This window comes from Coffea arabica, chromosome 1e (assembly GCF_036785885.1).
Source record: "Coffea arabica cultivar ET-39 chromosome 1e, Coffea Arabica ET-39 HiFi, whole genome shotgun sequence".
Taxonomy (NCBI): domain Eukaryota; kingdom Viridiplantae; phylum Streptophyta; class Magnoliopsida; order Gentianales; family Rubiaceae; genus Coffea; species Coffea arabica.
The window spans coordinates 53744774-53759946 of record NC_092311.1 but is presented as its reverse complement, the minus strand read 5'-3'; the positions used below and the strand labels follow the sequence as shown (position 1 = coordinate 53759946).

Sequence of the window (15173 nt, the reverse complement as noted above, 5' to 3'; positions counted from 1 at the left end):
GTCCTGGAGCAGCCTATCCCGCCCTGCTGCCCTGTGGGCGTGCGTTAGACTTTAGTACTATAAATAGAGGGGGCATTCCTCCCCATTTTTGCAGATTTAATAAACTCATCCAGACCAGACCAGACTGCTTCTGAAATTTGTAGTTAATGGCTTCCGCCAACTTTAAGCTTGTCATTTCATCCATTTATCCGCTAGTAGCAGTCCTACTGCTGCTACTTTCGGGGGATCCAACTACTTGCGCCGCCCAGGGCTCTTTTCGCCCGCATGCCTTAGTTGTTCCGGTCACAAAGGATGCTTCCACTTTGCAATACGTGGCCAAAGTCAATCAGAGAACCCCCTCAGTTTCCCTGAACGTGGTTCTTGATCTTGGCGGCCGATTCTTGTGGGTTGATTGCGATAAGGACTACGTTTCTTCCACGTACCGCCCCGTTAGATGCCGCAGCGCCCAGTGCTCCCTAGCGGGAAACAACGGCTGCGGAAATTGTACGGGCGCGCCCAAGCCAGGGTGCAACACTGACACCTGCGCTCTTTTCCCCGAGAACACCATCACTCACACTTCCACCGGGGGTGAGGTGGCTCAGGACGCTCTCACCCTGTCATCCACCGATGGATCAAACTCCGGTCCGTCCGCCACAGTTCCTCAGTTCATCTTCGGCTGCGGCCCAACCTTCCTCTTGGAAGGCCTCGCCAGTGGTACAGTCGGCATGGCTGGACTCGGCCGCGCTCGCATTGGGCTCCCATCCCAGTTGTCTGCTGCCTTCAGTTTCCACAAGAAATTCGCCATTTGCCTGTCATCTTCAACCAGGGCCAGTGGTGTAGCATTTTTCGGCGACGGCCCTTACAATTTTCTTCCCAATATCGAAGCAGCTGGGTTCTTGAGATACACCCCGCTTTTCATCAACCCAGTTAGCACCGCTGGAGTCTCCAGCCAAGGAGAGCCCTCTGACGAATACTTCATTGGAGTTAAGTCTATCAAGGTGAACGACAAGACTGTACCCTTGAACGCGACGCTGCTGACTATTGATAGCCGGGGCAACGGCGGAACAAAGATCAGCACTGTTAATCCCTACACCGTACTGGAGACTTCCATCTACAAAGCAGTCACAGAAGCCTTTATTAGCGAGGCTGCTGCGGGGAACATCAGCAGAGTTGCTGGTGTAGCTCCATTCGAGGTGTGCTTCAGCTCAAAGAACGTTTTCAGCACACGATTGGGTCCATCGGTGCCCCAAATTGATCTTGTTTTGCAGAGTCAAAGCGTGGTTTGGAGCATCACTGGCTCAAACTCCATGGTGTACGTGAACGATAATGTATTGTGCCTTGGATTCGTGAATGGTGGAGTGAATCCCAGGACCTCAATTGTGATCGGCGGGTACCAATTGGAGGACTTGCTCTTGCAATTCGATTTGGCTACTTCAAGACTGGGCTTCACCTTTACGCTTTTGGGCTCTCGAACCACATGCGCAAACTTTAACTTCACCTCCACAGCCTAAACTCTCTGTCAAAGAGTGGATTGCTTCTCAAGTCACAACTCATGCTGCTGCTGCTGCTTTTTGTGTGTGTCTGTCTATACATGATTACTTTTGTTGTTATTTAGCACCGAATAATGGCCTTATGGTCGGTGTCTTTGGATTACTATACTATTCCTTGGAATAAAAGATGGTTTTTGGGACCATATACAACGTTAATCTTCTTTTGATTCTCAACATCATTCAAATACATGCAACCATGCAGTTGAATGTTAATCTTGCAATTAGTCCTTCACACCACAACTTGTTATTAGGACAGCCATGCAATTGCTATCAAGCAAAAGAATACTCTACTACTGCATCTTTTCCAGCTACATATCGTGGACTTGTGGTTTAGCCATCGATTCATGGCAAGGGCCTTGTCTTTCTAAGGTCAATTCATGGCAAGTTGCACAAGTTAAGGAATAAAATTTCCCCTTTAGTAGGCTTCCTTCTCAACTATTCTTACTCCAGATGTATATCAAAAAATATATACTACGGGATGACCTTCACACAAATCATTCTGAATTCAAATCTGTATTTTCGCTTCTTAAATTCCACCTCCCCTCATTGGAAAAAAAAAAAAAGAAAATGAAAAAGTAAGAGGTTGGCCTTCATGTTCTAATCGCTCAAAATTTTATTTGGGCTGCAGCAACGGACACCCCTAGATCGTCTGCCCAAAATGAGGCCATCGAGATGATTTAAGCAGTAGCAGTGTTCAATGCTCGAAACTTCCCTTAGCAACATGGAAATATTTCGCAAGACACGGCTTCCCCTGTAGCTCAATTCTTTTTTTTTTTAAAAAAATAATAAGTCACGCTCATTATTTTTCGGAATTATAAATTGGTTAAATGACCAAAAATTCTCAATAATGTACAATATTTAACTGATTTGACTTAAACCTTTATTTTTCATTTGTTCCAGAAATAAAAACTTAGGATATCTTTTAAAAACCAACTAAATTCTTATTTGACGGTTTGGAAGAAAAAAGGAAAAGAGAATAGCTTACAGATAAATTATATTTGGGCTTACTGAAAGCCTAAAATACACAACAATGTCTAGCCTTGTTTTAATGCATTGTGGTCCATTGCTAAAGGCGATTAGACTACCACAAGTGTCATGGGCCTGGCCCAATCTCGACGAGAAACTAACGAAGGGAATAACAAAAGAAGGGCGCCAGTGTACGACGTCGTCAAGACGTCAACGGGGCTCTTTGTTAAAGTAGTCGCGAGTCCAAAGCGACAAAGCAGTCCTCTGCCCTAAAACCCTTGGCTCCTCCAGGAGGCCGTGCCCTGTTGTTGCTTCTGCCAAGCCGTAGCATTCGTCTTCTTCTTTCTGCAACAATGAAGCTTGTTAGGTAAAATTTCTTTATTTTATTACTACTTTTGATATTTTCAGTCGCTTATTATAGCTGTATGCTAACTAAATTTTCAACAGATTTCTGATGAAGTTGAACAATGAGACTGTGTCGATTGAGCTAAAAAACGGCACCGTTGTTCACGGAACCATTACAGGTAGGTTCTCTTGCTCTCTCTCTCTCTCTTCCCGACGCGCTGAGATTTATAAGCCACTTGTTTTCTCGATCTGTTTTTTGGGTGAAAACAAGCTAAAGCCGCCTTAAAAATTTTGAATTAGGTTTTTCTGAGAGATTTCGGTGTCCTTTTTCTACTTTCCGGCTTTTTGTTTTACTGAATAAGATTTTGAAATTAGGTCAATAGCAGTTTAGGGTTTCTTTTTTGTACTTGTGTTGATGCCTTTAGCAATTTTTTTTGTACGTCCTTTTTTTTTGTGGATAATTATATGTTTACATCTTGTGGTGGACGTTTTGTTCTATATTTTGCTTCGTTCAGAACATAACTGAGGTGAATATTGGGTTTTGTCATTTGCTGTTGTGCACGCAATGTGAATTTTTTCCAACAGAAAATCGTAATGCTAGTATATTGAGAGGCCTGGGTTGGGAATAGTGAACTGTCAACTGCTTGTTTAACCACAGGATTTCTCCTTGTTTATTACTGAACCAGATATCAATGAATTTCAACTCTGAACCTGGATCAGATTAGCAGAAATGGGACTTGTAATTTTGTGGTGACGACTTTTGGATTGTGGACTGCAATGTTCTAAATTGTGTTGATACTGGCTTTTACGGATGACACTCTTGTTCTATCTAAATAGAATACTGAATTAAAGTAAACTTCTGGATAGAATAATAGATGAAAGAAGAGTTAGGCTGATACATTGGAAGCACTCTGACCTAGACTACAAATTTTGCAGATAAGCGGATAAGCTATGAGATGAAAATGATCTAGCATACCACATATTGCTATAGAGATCTCTGTCTCTTATCCCTGCTCCCTCTTGATGGTTGTGTGCCTTTGTCTTCTTCAATGGTTGTATTTTCATGCCTTTAGATCTTAACATCCAAATGTTGTTGCTGTTGCTCTGCATTTGCTTTCATGTTGAATTTTCAAACTGCAAGCATCACTTGCATTTGAGCACATTTTTTTTTTTAAAATTTGAATTTATGTTTATTTATTTAATGTGGTCTTTTACTTTCCTTTGGATGCCAGTTTCAATCCATGTTGACAACTACTGTCAAGTTAAGGGTTTAGAATGAAGCACAGAATGGGTGGGGGGGGGGGTTACTTGAATGGCCTACTCCTGAGATGGAGAATGTTGGTTAAAAAAAAAGGCCCATTCTATATCCTAGAATATGACGTAGTTAAAATTTGAAAAGGCAGGTTGTCTTCCCAGCATATGTTCAAAATTTTCTATTTTGATAAGTTAGTTGAAGTTATGGTACTTCACTCCTTTAAATTATTAAGAGAGTTAAGTTAGGAATGTGGAGTTATATAAACTGCATCTCTTATTTAGTCAATTTCTGTGAACTATGCCATCGGGGAGTGAGAAATAGAGCCTCAATCAGTGCTTAAGCTAAAAAATATATTTTTCTATTTGTTTCTAGTCATTGAGTGCCTAAAACATTTAAGCAGTGGATGATTGGTACTCAGTGTAAATTGAAATATATACACAGTTATGGGATCATTAATAAGCCCTATGCTTGGTTTGATATTAGGAATTTGTTTACTGTAGTCACCTTAAGGTCAGATTTTAAGATTTTTTCACTAGTTTCCTGATGCGACCTTTCAAGTGCCAAATATTGGTGCAATTCTGAAACAAAGTAGTTCTTTTTTCACTTGTCTGTCTTCTCTCCTAAAGCTGCAATCCCAGTAAAACCAATATTGGGTTAGAAGAAGATCAGAAAGTTATTCCTCTTTGACTAGACAGATAGCTGGATGATGATGTATCATTGTGAAAGCATGCAGAAGCGATTTATAGTCTTTGGTTTTTAGTATAAAGACTTCAGAGAGCTTGACATAAAATGCATGTTCATGTGATCTGATCATTCTTTGTCTGGCGCTAACCACGCTTAATTCATAGTGGCTGAAATTTGATTTGCAGGTTGTTAATTTGGTGAAACGTGTATAACAACTCGGATTGCTATTTGCTACTGTATAAATGTCTACTTGAGCTATTTTTTTAACTTTTCATAACAGTTGCAAGTCAGTTTATGCTTGAGGATGTGTGTGATTTTCTTTAAAAATGCTAGAAATTCCCATTTGTTAGTTATCAAAAGCCTAGTCCTGATGCAAGTTGCTTTAGGCCCTTATGCTTATTTTGTTGCTTAATCTTGTTGGATGAGTCCATACAAACATTATGGTCTGAAACTAGTTGCTGGGCCTGCTTTCTGATAGTAGGTTTGTTGCCTTTGTTACAGGTGTGGATATCAGCATGAACACACATTTGAAGACTGTAAAACTTACACTAAAGGGAAAGAACCCAGTTACTTTGGATCACCTGAGTGTGAGAGGCAATAACATTCGTTATTACATCCTTCCAGACAGCTTAAACCTTGAGACATTGCTGGTGGAAGAGACACCTAGGGTGAAGCCTAAGAAGCCAACCACTGGTATGGAAGTTATCTACTGTGCTGATATGACCATTACTTGATGATTCCACTTCTCTTGTTCTTTACTGTCCTTCCTTGTTTTTACTACGTATTCTTCCGTTAATTTTTCTTTTTGTCTGTCATGATGCAGGGAGGCCTTTGGGACGAGGACGAGGGCGTGGTCGCGGGCGTGGCCGCGGTCGAGGTCGCTAGATCTGGTCCGCTGGTTTCAATTTTTGTGACAATCAGTTATGTAAACATGTTAACTTGAGGGATGGTTAATTAGGTCGACGGATCTCTTCAATATTATGTTGGAATTTTATGTGCGACTTATCTTTGTACTCCAGCAAATTCTCAGTGGCCAAGTTTAGGCAGGCACAGGGATGTGAATTAGTTTCTCAGTTGTGTTGTCTGATTCGCTGCTCTTACCGACTTGCAGTGGTTATATTACATCGGTATTCTAGTTTGAGATTATGCGTCTTAATCCAATGGTGAATAATTCTGATTGCCCGCGAGAATCCTCTGGTTTCATGTGTTCTGGTAATGCTTAATAATTACCGGTATTATATTAAACCATGTATCAGCCTGTTTACCAGCAGTCATATGTTTTGACTAGGATTGGTACGTACTTAGGAATACGTTGGTCGAACGTAGGGATCTGAATCTAAATACCTTTTTGTTGATTACGAAATTCAGTGAAAATTATGAGCGTCAGGATTATTGCTGCTGCGTGTACTGGATACCTTAGTTGATTAGGAATGCAGAGCAGAGAATCTTCTATTTGCCGGAAAGAAGAGTGAAAATGTGGATAGCCATCTCGTGTATTAAGAAAAGATTGTTCTACCATGATCCATGCTCAAGGTTTTTCTAAGCGAGCGGTACCAGTCCATTAGATTAGACACCACTAGAAATTGACGACCCGTTTTCCTGCATGCCCAAAAGATTCCAACAATCCCCTTATATATTTAAGAAGGAAAAAAAAAAAAGAAAAATCCAACAATCCCCACGCAAAGTCCATGGCCATCATTGTGGTATGGCGCTTTTTCTCCCGTGAGCGAGAATTCGTGACGAAAAAAGATTTTAAGTTTTTGTTTTTTTTTTGGGGTAGAGAGAGAGAGAGAGATTGGCTAAGTAGGAGCCAAATTGCTTTTGGGCCCAAGTAGGAGCCGTATGTAGGAATTTGCCAATTGGTTAGCGCCATCCCCTCGAAAGGGGCATCAATGTGTCTATATACTCGGATGCAAGTCGGCGTAGCCCAAAACCCAGAATAGCGAGACAGAGATTCCACAAGCTATAATAGTAAGACAAGTGGTTAGCGTGTATCTATCATATCTAGTCGGCGCAGGGAAGCAACTTAATCAATGGCGAAGTTGAACTTAAACCCAGCAAAGTCGGCGGCGGTGGTGTTGGGAGCCCTTGCCATGGGGTGGCTGACCATAGAGCTCGCTTTCAAACCCTGGCTCCAGAGAGCTCGAGCGGCCATGGACAAGTCTGATCCCGCTCGTGACCCTGATGACGTCAGCGACAGTGCTGAGAAAACGGACGAGGCCCGCGACGAGCCTCATGCATCCGACGCCGACAAGTGATTACTTCTCCACATACTTGTTGTTCAACGTGTAACTCAATTTTCCGCTCTAATCTGCTTATGAATGTTACTGCTACCGGTTCTATGGTAGTATTAGTCCAAAAAAAAAAGAAAAAAGAGAAAAAAAAGGTCATAGCCTTCTCTGTTGCAGGAGAGATGAGATAACGAGTACCACCGCAGAATTTCCATTAATACTTACTGGCAAGTCTAATATTTTGGATGCATCATCAGCTGTTATGGATTGCCTCACTGATTAATTCATAGAATTTGAATTTCTTTGTGTTGGCAATCTTCTGTTTGTGTTTCTCGATTAAGTGGATCCTGTGCATACTTGTTTTTAGGTTTAATTATTTATTAGTCGACTTTGTTGATTTTTATATTTTTTGGGGATTTTATATATATGGACGGACTGTGGTATGTAAGATGTTATCAGAGTAGCCTCGTTCAGGTAGCAAAATTAGGAGGATGCAAAGCAATAAATGCCTTTTGGATTGATTTCCAGTGTTTGCAGATAAAACAAAGGTTGATGATGGAAATAGGGGGTGAATTGATTAGTAATAAATAGTACTGCTACTAGCAGTGTTTGGAGTGTTCATCTTAATTGCGATAATTGGACAAACAGCGACGGGACAACTAAGGGATAGACACCACCGCTAAGGATTTACTTAACAGTCATAGAAATCAAACACCGCATCGCAACCACTTGCGCAGTAGCTGGGTTCCCCAATTTATGCTTAGACAGAATATAACAGCAAAGAAGGAATTTCCTATGCTTTGAATATGGCAAGCAAAGAAGGAATTTGCTTGAGATCATAGCCATCTGTTTTCGAATGCTCCAAATTTTTGTATGAATTTATCGATGGGAGGGTAATAGATGAGACAAACCTTGTTTCAGTTTACTGGTTTGCTAACGACCCAAGAAGAGTCATCACTACGGCGGGTTCATTCTTAGACTCGAGAATATTAATGCCCGCATCTAAATATTATTAAGTGCTGCATGGTTGACGGACGGCGGGTGGAGAGCATCAAATGCCAATTTTGGAAAAATCGGTTGCCGGTTCCTTTTCCGGCATGCTCATGCAATTTAGGTCACCTAAACCTCCTCTCTTTTCCGGCATGCTCATGCAATTGGTGTACTCCATGAACTAGAAGAGTTAGGGAGGATGCTTCAGGAACAAGGGTGGTTGAATGCTGGATCCCCATCATTGATCATGTGAATTCCAGTTGAAATTCACATGAAACCCAAGACAAAATAATAATATGGAGTAGTAAACTTCCCTTCCAAGCTATTCCCATTATATATATATATATAATTACATAAAAAGACATTTATATCCGACAGCTCATATATCAAACAAATGCAAAGGTAAAAGTGATAGATAGACCAATGCCTTGCAAACAAATCATGCTGCAGTTCCGGAACCAAATAATTATAGATTTTTGTTGTGTCAGACCGTCGGCCAAAATGTAGTGTGCGGTTGAATGCATATCCAACCAAAATGCCCTTGATATTTCCTCCTAAATAGAAAGAATGTTCGTTCGACGTGAGATGGAGCATTGCCATTGTCTTCTCTCTTTAAAAACGAAAAGATAAGGAACACAAGTCGTGTAGAAAATTGTCATTTGAAATAGAAAACTGAAAGTAAGATAAGAGCTAGAAACTACGGAAAATCGTTCAAAAGATTCCTTACACTTTGTTCAATGAATTTCTTAGTGCATCATTTTTAAAATCGTAACTTTACGTACCTTACAAAATCAAATTAGCAAAATGATCCTAACCAAAGTTTTCAATCACTCTTTTTACCTTAAATCCATCACATGATGTATACATGATTTTTTTTTTTTTTTGGCAAAAACGTTAGATCTCATTTGTAGTGAAACAAATTATCCGATTCATATTTAGTTTTGTCTCTAAAAAAATTAAAATTTGATCTGATTCATATTTAATTTTTTTCTTAGAAAAAATGAGATATGACTCGATCCGTATCCATTTTTTGCTCCTAAAAAATCAAGATTTTAACCTTTTCTTTCTATGTATAAAAATTGATCACATCTAGATCACATGGTGATTTTCAAACTAAAAATGACCGAAAATTCAACTAAAATCTATTAACTTTAATTTGTAAGAGACGTAAAGTTAAAATTTTAAAATTAAAGGACGAAAAAATTCATTTGGCGAGACATATGGGACATTTTAAATGATTTTCCCAATAAACTATTTATGTATGTATTGCGAGTATTGAGGGTTGCATTGTTCTTTTTCTTTAAATTTAAACTTTTGGGTCTTTACGCATTATGGAAGCTAACCATCACAAGCAAAAGCTCCACTTTACCAAGAGCGAATAAAGTGTGTTTGAGAGTCCAGTTCAAACTTCTAACTCGCAAGTTATAATTAAGCTAGGCTTTGTTTGGATTTGACTGTTTTTAATTATAACTTACAAGTTATAGTTAAGCTAGGCTCCTAACTTACAATACTACTAGTGGGAATACCCGTGCTATGCACGGTGCTGACATTATTGAAAAAAAATAAAATGGTGAACAAATAAAGGTGAAAAAATTTTACCAACAAAATTAAAATATAATATCTGTTTAACAATAGTTTGAAATATAATAGAATGTATATATCATTCAAGAACCATCTTTTTTCGGTTGTATGAGAATTTTTTTATCATTGTATGAGAATTGTTAACAAAAAAATATAATAGTTAATATAGAATAGCATCAATAGAATTTAATACAATTGTGTTGTAATCAAATGAAAAATACGCACCAACTGAATTGTTATTAGCACCCATAGTTAATGAAGTAATCCCTATATAAAAATATTTTGGTATATGTAGTAATTGGTAATCTATAAAATAAAATAAATTGCTAATCTATAAAATTGCTAAGTTGTCTATAAATAGCATCAATAGAATGTAATACAATTGTATTGTAATCGAACAATTGTAATACAATTGTATTGTATTGTATCTATAGTTGATTTAGCAAGATAGTGCAGTCAAAAAGTGTGTATGTAAGATGAGTATGACGATATAAGAAACTGTATATTTACCATGATCACACAAAATCATTGGTGATGTAGATGCCTGACGATCTCGAGGACAGTTAGATTTTTCATTTCTTTGATCTAGAAATAAAATATATATTAAATTAAAAATCAATAGTTTATGTATTTATTTTATGTGTAAATAGTGATACATTGTATGAGAACTGTTAACCAAAAAAATAAAATAATTAATATAGAAATAGCATCAATAGAATTTAATAGAATTGCATTGTAATCAAATGAAAACAATTACAGAGAGGTGGTTACCAGAACTAAGGAATGCAGTTTTAAATGCTCAAAAATGCATTGACGATTGCACATATGTCAGGCGCTTGGTGAGTTTTTTGCTCCTCTTGAATCATTTTCTTTTTTCTAATTGTAATATATTACTTGCAGGTGTTAAGTAGGACTTGGCTCTAACCTTTCGTTTAAGTACTTTAAGCAATGAACTATTTATTCCATGAGTTGAATCGTGTTGTTGCTAGATAGATGAATCACGTAGTTGTAATTGTCATTGTTGATAAAGAAAAGAAAGGCTAGAATGCAATTTTGCCAAAAGGATTTCTGACGAAATTAAAAATTAATCCAATTTTAATAATGGGTGTATAGTGCTTTAGTTATTAGTAGTATCTGAATTGTTTTTCTCCAATTATAAATCATTTTTAATTATTTTTTTTAATTATCAAAAAATCTTTTTTTATTTCATGCACGATCATTTTTGGAATAAAATTATGAAAATAACTATCGTAACACCTATTTTATGTGATAAATATGCAATAAAAAATAATTAAAAAAATTTCAGTAATACAAACAAATAAATGTTTATAATATACAATTTATATTAGAAATAGTAGAACCCTCAATCATGAACCTATACCATCCGCAATTATATAAGCAAACAATACCTTTTTATCTTTGCTTTACAGTGTAACAATAAGCAAACAACCGTTCATAAGATTTTGTAAAAAATTTTCAGAAATAATGGATGATCAGAAAATCAATGCAATATCATTCATGACAAAAAACAAAGCAAAAGCAAAACATACTTAAAAGGCAGAGGGGACTGACCTGAAAAATTAAGCCGGCCGCAAAAAGGTTGATTTCTGCTGGAGTCTCTGCACATAATATCTTCCACTACTACTCACAAAAGAAACAAAATAAATACATTTACAAAATCAATAGAGAACCCAAAACAAATAAGAAACTGAGAGAGAGGGTGAGGGAATTAACTCGATAAGTTAATTAAGTCGATCAGTAAAAGAAGAATTTGTAGGAGTAATTGTAGGATGAGTTAAGATAGTGGAATAGTGGGAGTGACATAGTGGGAATATTGATGGGTGATAAGGTGATAGTGGGATAGTGGGAATATTGATTGGTGATAAGGTGGGTTATAATCCATTACTTTTTTATGTATTAAAATAAATACAAAAATATGAATTAAGATAGTGGGATAGTGGAAGTAAGATAGTGGGGATATTGATTGGTGATAAGGTGATAGTGGGATAGTGTGAATATTGATTGGTGATAAGGTGGGTTATAACCCACTACTTTTTTATATATTAAAATAAATACAAAAATCTAGAAAAAAGTATGACAAGTTTAAAAGGCATTGAGAGGGTTTCTGCTAAAAATCCCTTCCTGAATACATATAGATATAGATAATAATACATTTAAAAAAAAACAATTTCAAGAATTAGGCGAAATAATTCAAGGTAATCGAGAGAAACTACATGAATCCCATTTTGTTCAACAAATTCTAAAAAGAAAAATAATTAGATGAGGAAAGCAAATGACAATAATAATACTACTTATTATTTGAAAAATGTTATTTATTATAATATTAAAGTACTTTTTATTTTGTGATATGATATATATGAAATAAAAAATAATTAAAAATATATTTACGATTTAAGTGAAATAAATTTTTTCAAACACATGTACTTCCCTGTTCCGGAGGCAATGGGGAGCGAGGAAGGGGGTCCCGGTCCTGGCTTGCGATTCGCGAAGATCGTCATTGGTCCACTTAATGCACGTTGTTATTGACGGGCCCCCTACTACGCGTCCAGACACTAATTACACATTTAATCAAGCCGATGACCTAATCGAATAGTAATCCACATCTCCTCATCTTTGCTGGCTGGAAGAAAGGAAAGAAGCGTCTGCGTCTCCTACTCCAACAAGGCAACAGCTTGTCCCCAGTCATAGTAATAATGGCTGTGCCTCCAACTCCTCCCCAGTCATATTACTAGTAAATACTACTACTAGCTATCAGAGCTCACTGTCACTACTCTTCATCACCTTCTTCTTCTTACCTTACCCAAAAAAGATCTCTTCTTCCATACCGTTCCCATCGAAATCTTTTACAGTTCCCTACTACTGGTACTGGGTCATTTTTATTCTTTTTTTTTCAATCATCATTATTGCGTTTTCCAACCCAATTCATTGTACTGTCTGAGCGCTAGTTTCCTTAGTACAAGTGACGCATCAATCTGCTGTTGCCCTCCTCCTCCTCCTCCTCCTCCGGCGGTCTGAGGTGCTTTCTCTTTCTCTTTAATTGATTTTTATTTTCTTGATTTTGAAGCACTTTTTTTTTTTTTTTTTGCTTTTTATAACTTGATGTCCTCTCAAGGACTATTTTCTTGATTTTGAAGCACTATTTTGTGTCTACTTCACATGATCCTGATGAAGTATTATTAGTTTGTCGTCCTATTCCGCCTGTTATGTGATAGGCATAGTTTTCAGTTCCTTAGATTCTACATTCCGGTAATATCTGGTTTTCTAAATCTTTCCTTCATCCTTGTTCCCTTTAATGTCTTATTCTTTAATTTCATCATCCGTTTTCATTTTCTGATTCTATTTCTTTTGGATTGGTCAATCGAGAGTTTTTTTTTTCAAAAAAAAAAAAAAAAGAGACATTAATCTCAGAGGACACGGTATGGTACAGCTGCGTGCTTGGTTGGAAGTTGTAACTATATCATAGCTAAGGCTGCAAGTTGTTTCCAGTCATTTTAAAGAAGATACAGGGCAACTGTAAATTCACGAGCTAGATTCGAAAACTTCGTCCATTTCCAGAATTATTATAGTAATAGAACAATTGTACACTACTTCACTCCTGTGTGGTTCAATATACCCCAAATGAACACTGCTAAGAGCATTACTTTAAAGCTAAAGATAAGCCCAGAACACAAAAGAAAAGAAACTGAAGATGGGGAACGGATCCTCGCTGCTTCAGGACAAGGAATGTTAGGTGATTACATTTACTTGGTGTATCGCACAATTTATCTCTGCGCTACTTACTTACCCATTGAAGGATTATTTCATTCGTTTTACTAGTTTGCTCTCCGGTATGCTACACAAGGACATCAAGGCTTTGAGAGTAAGAACTTATAATTTCAGAAGATAATATCGAGACTAAAATTAATATGCTCTCATTTCTGATCCCTGAATTAGTAATATTAACATGTTTTATGGAGTTTAGCTTTACATTCCGCCATAGATACTACAATCTGCCTTTATCTTGGATTCGAGTGGCAAAGTAATTAATGAGTATGGAAGCGGGCTTTTTTATTTTTATGCACGTTTATTTTCCTTATGCGATTTGATTGCAGATATCATGTTCAAAGTGGTCTTATGTCTCTGGGCATCTCATTGTTCTTATGTTTCCAGATGTAGAACTACTTAAAATCTCTTGCAACAATTGAACATATGGCATCGCTGAGTAGCGATTTATTCTATGACATACTGAGGCGTCTTGATGGTGCAACATTGGCTGGTGCAGCATGTGCTTGCGCAGCATTTTCCTCCATCTCAAAGGAAGAGAGATTATGGGAAAATGTTTGCTCTTCCATGTGGCCCTCAACAAGCAGGGATGATGTCAGAAGTCTGATATCATCTATTGGTGGATTTAAAAAGTTCTATGCTGATTGTTTCCCTCTTATAGTGAACAAGGAAGTTCCCGAGTTTCGGTTTAATGACTATCTTCACCATCCTGAAGAATGGAATGAAGCTGATTACTATGATGATATGGATGAACTGGAAACTTTCTCACCATCAGATTTTGTTTCTATAGTGGATATAAGGTACAAGGACCAAACCATCTGCTCGAAAGTCCTTTGGGGCATCCCAAATGCTAACGGCTTGAATGGTTGGTTTTTCAATTGTCCTTTCCGGATTGATCTGCTCACCAACTCTGCCAGGGATGATGACCATGCTGGTGAAGTAAAGCTCTCTGTTTCAGACGGATTGCCTCCGATCACATCAATGGAAAAAGAAAGGAAAGACGGGAAGCTTTGGCAAGATCTCCACGATGGAATCCGCTTAAGTTGGATTCTTGTGAACAGCAAAATTAAGCAGGCTGCTAATCTCTCAAGCTGGAGCTCTCTCGGAGGGCAGAGACATTGGCCAACTGACAAGGATTTTTTGATAAGATTTGGATCCGTTCTTCCTGCCAAGGACATTCTTCCATGTCCTGCAGTCGAATGCATCCTTTTAATGAGGTTTAGGGTGATCCATACGGAGGGGATTGGAGTCCAGACAACTCTCAAGTTGACAGAACTGAGCATGCAACTGGAAGATATGGAAGGTGCTCATGTAAATGGCAGAAACAGTTTGCTTGTCCTAAAAGAAGCACTGAGCTGCAGGAGGAGCAAAAATTATAGCGAGGCCCTCGAGTCTTGTCTTCTGTACTCGAAGGTGCAGAGTGAACTAAAAGAGGAAAAGATGAGAAATGAAAGCAGGTTGGATAGAATTTTTATTTTAGGTGGCATTGCAGTATGTATGACATTCTGTTACTACTTTTTGTGAACCCTGCAAGTGTGATCACTTCTTCTGATGCTTCTCTACCTGTAAAAATCTACCACTGGATTGGATTGATGAGTAGTACTACTCCTCTTTTTCTTTGAAAGATTGTCAGCTGATAAGCAAAAAGATTTCTGTCCAAAACTGCTTCAATCTTAGTTAGCAACTAAGATTCTCATTTAACGTGGGGTATCGACTTAACTAACGATTTGATTGATGGCAACAACTGAGGATAAGCAATTTGCGGATTACTATTGATGAACTCCGCATGGCCTCAATAATTTTGTTCCT

The 15173-nt window shown here is 37.8% G+C and overlaps 4 protein-coding genes across 5 annotated transcripts; all 4 read left to right on the top strand.

Annotated features, from left to right (window-relative positions):
* LOC113716786 (probable aspartic proteinase GIP2) lies at window positions 1–1690 on the top strand. The gene has a single exon (XM_027241229.2). The coding sequence runs from the start codon at window positions 147–149 to the stop codon at window positions 1488–1490; it is 1344 nt and encodes a 447-aa protein (XP_027097030.1). The 5' UTR covers window positions 1–146; the 3' UTR covers window positions 1491–1690.
* A 1019-nt stretch (window positions 1691–2709) lies between these two features.
* Window positions 2710–5925, top strand: LOC113733798 (small nuclear ribonucleoprotein SmD1a). Its single transcript, XM_027259974.2, has 4 exons — window positions 2710–2862; window positions 2943–3019; window positions 5281–5472; window positions 5603–5925. The coding sequence occupies exons 1-4, from the start codon at window positions 2849–2851 to the stop codon at window positions 5662–5664; spliced, it is 345 nt and encodes a 114-aa protein (XP_027115775.1). The 5' UTR covers window positions 2710–2848; the 3' UTR covers window positions 5665–5925.
* A 743-nt stretch (window positions 5926–6668) lies between these two features.
* LOC113716769 (outer envelope membrane protein 7) lies at window positions 6669–7260 on the top strand. Its single transcript, XM_027241206.2, has one exon. The coding sequence runs from the start codon at window positions 6813–6815 to the stop codon at window positions 7035–7037; it is 225 nt and encodes a 74-aa protein (XP_027097007.1). The 5' UTR covers window positions 6669–6812; the 3' UTR covers window positions 7038–7260.
* A 4935-nt stretch (window positions 7261–12195) lies between these two features.
* Window positions 12196–15026, top strand: LOC113733781 (F-box protein At2g27310-like). Of its 2 annotated transcripts, none has more exons than XM_027259961.2 (2): window positions 12196–12618; window positions 13752–15026. In XM_027259961.2, exon 2 carries the CDS (start codon window positions 13791–13793, stop codon window positions 14886–14888), a length of 1098 nt encoding a protein of 365 aa, XP_027115762.1. In that variant the 5' UTR covers window positions 12196–12618; window positions 13752–13790; the 3' UTR covers window positions 14889–15026. The 2 variants fall into 2 exon arrangements, with proteins under 2 accessions (XP_027115762.1, XP_027115767.1); XM_027259966.2 differs by lacking the exon at window positions 12196–12618 and adding an exon at window positions 12685–13332.
* Window positions 15027–15173: the final 147 nt, after the last annotated feature.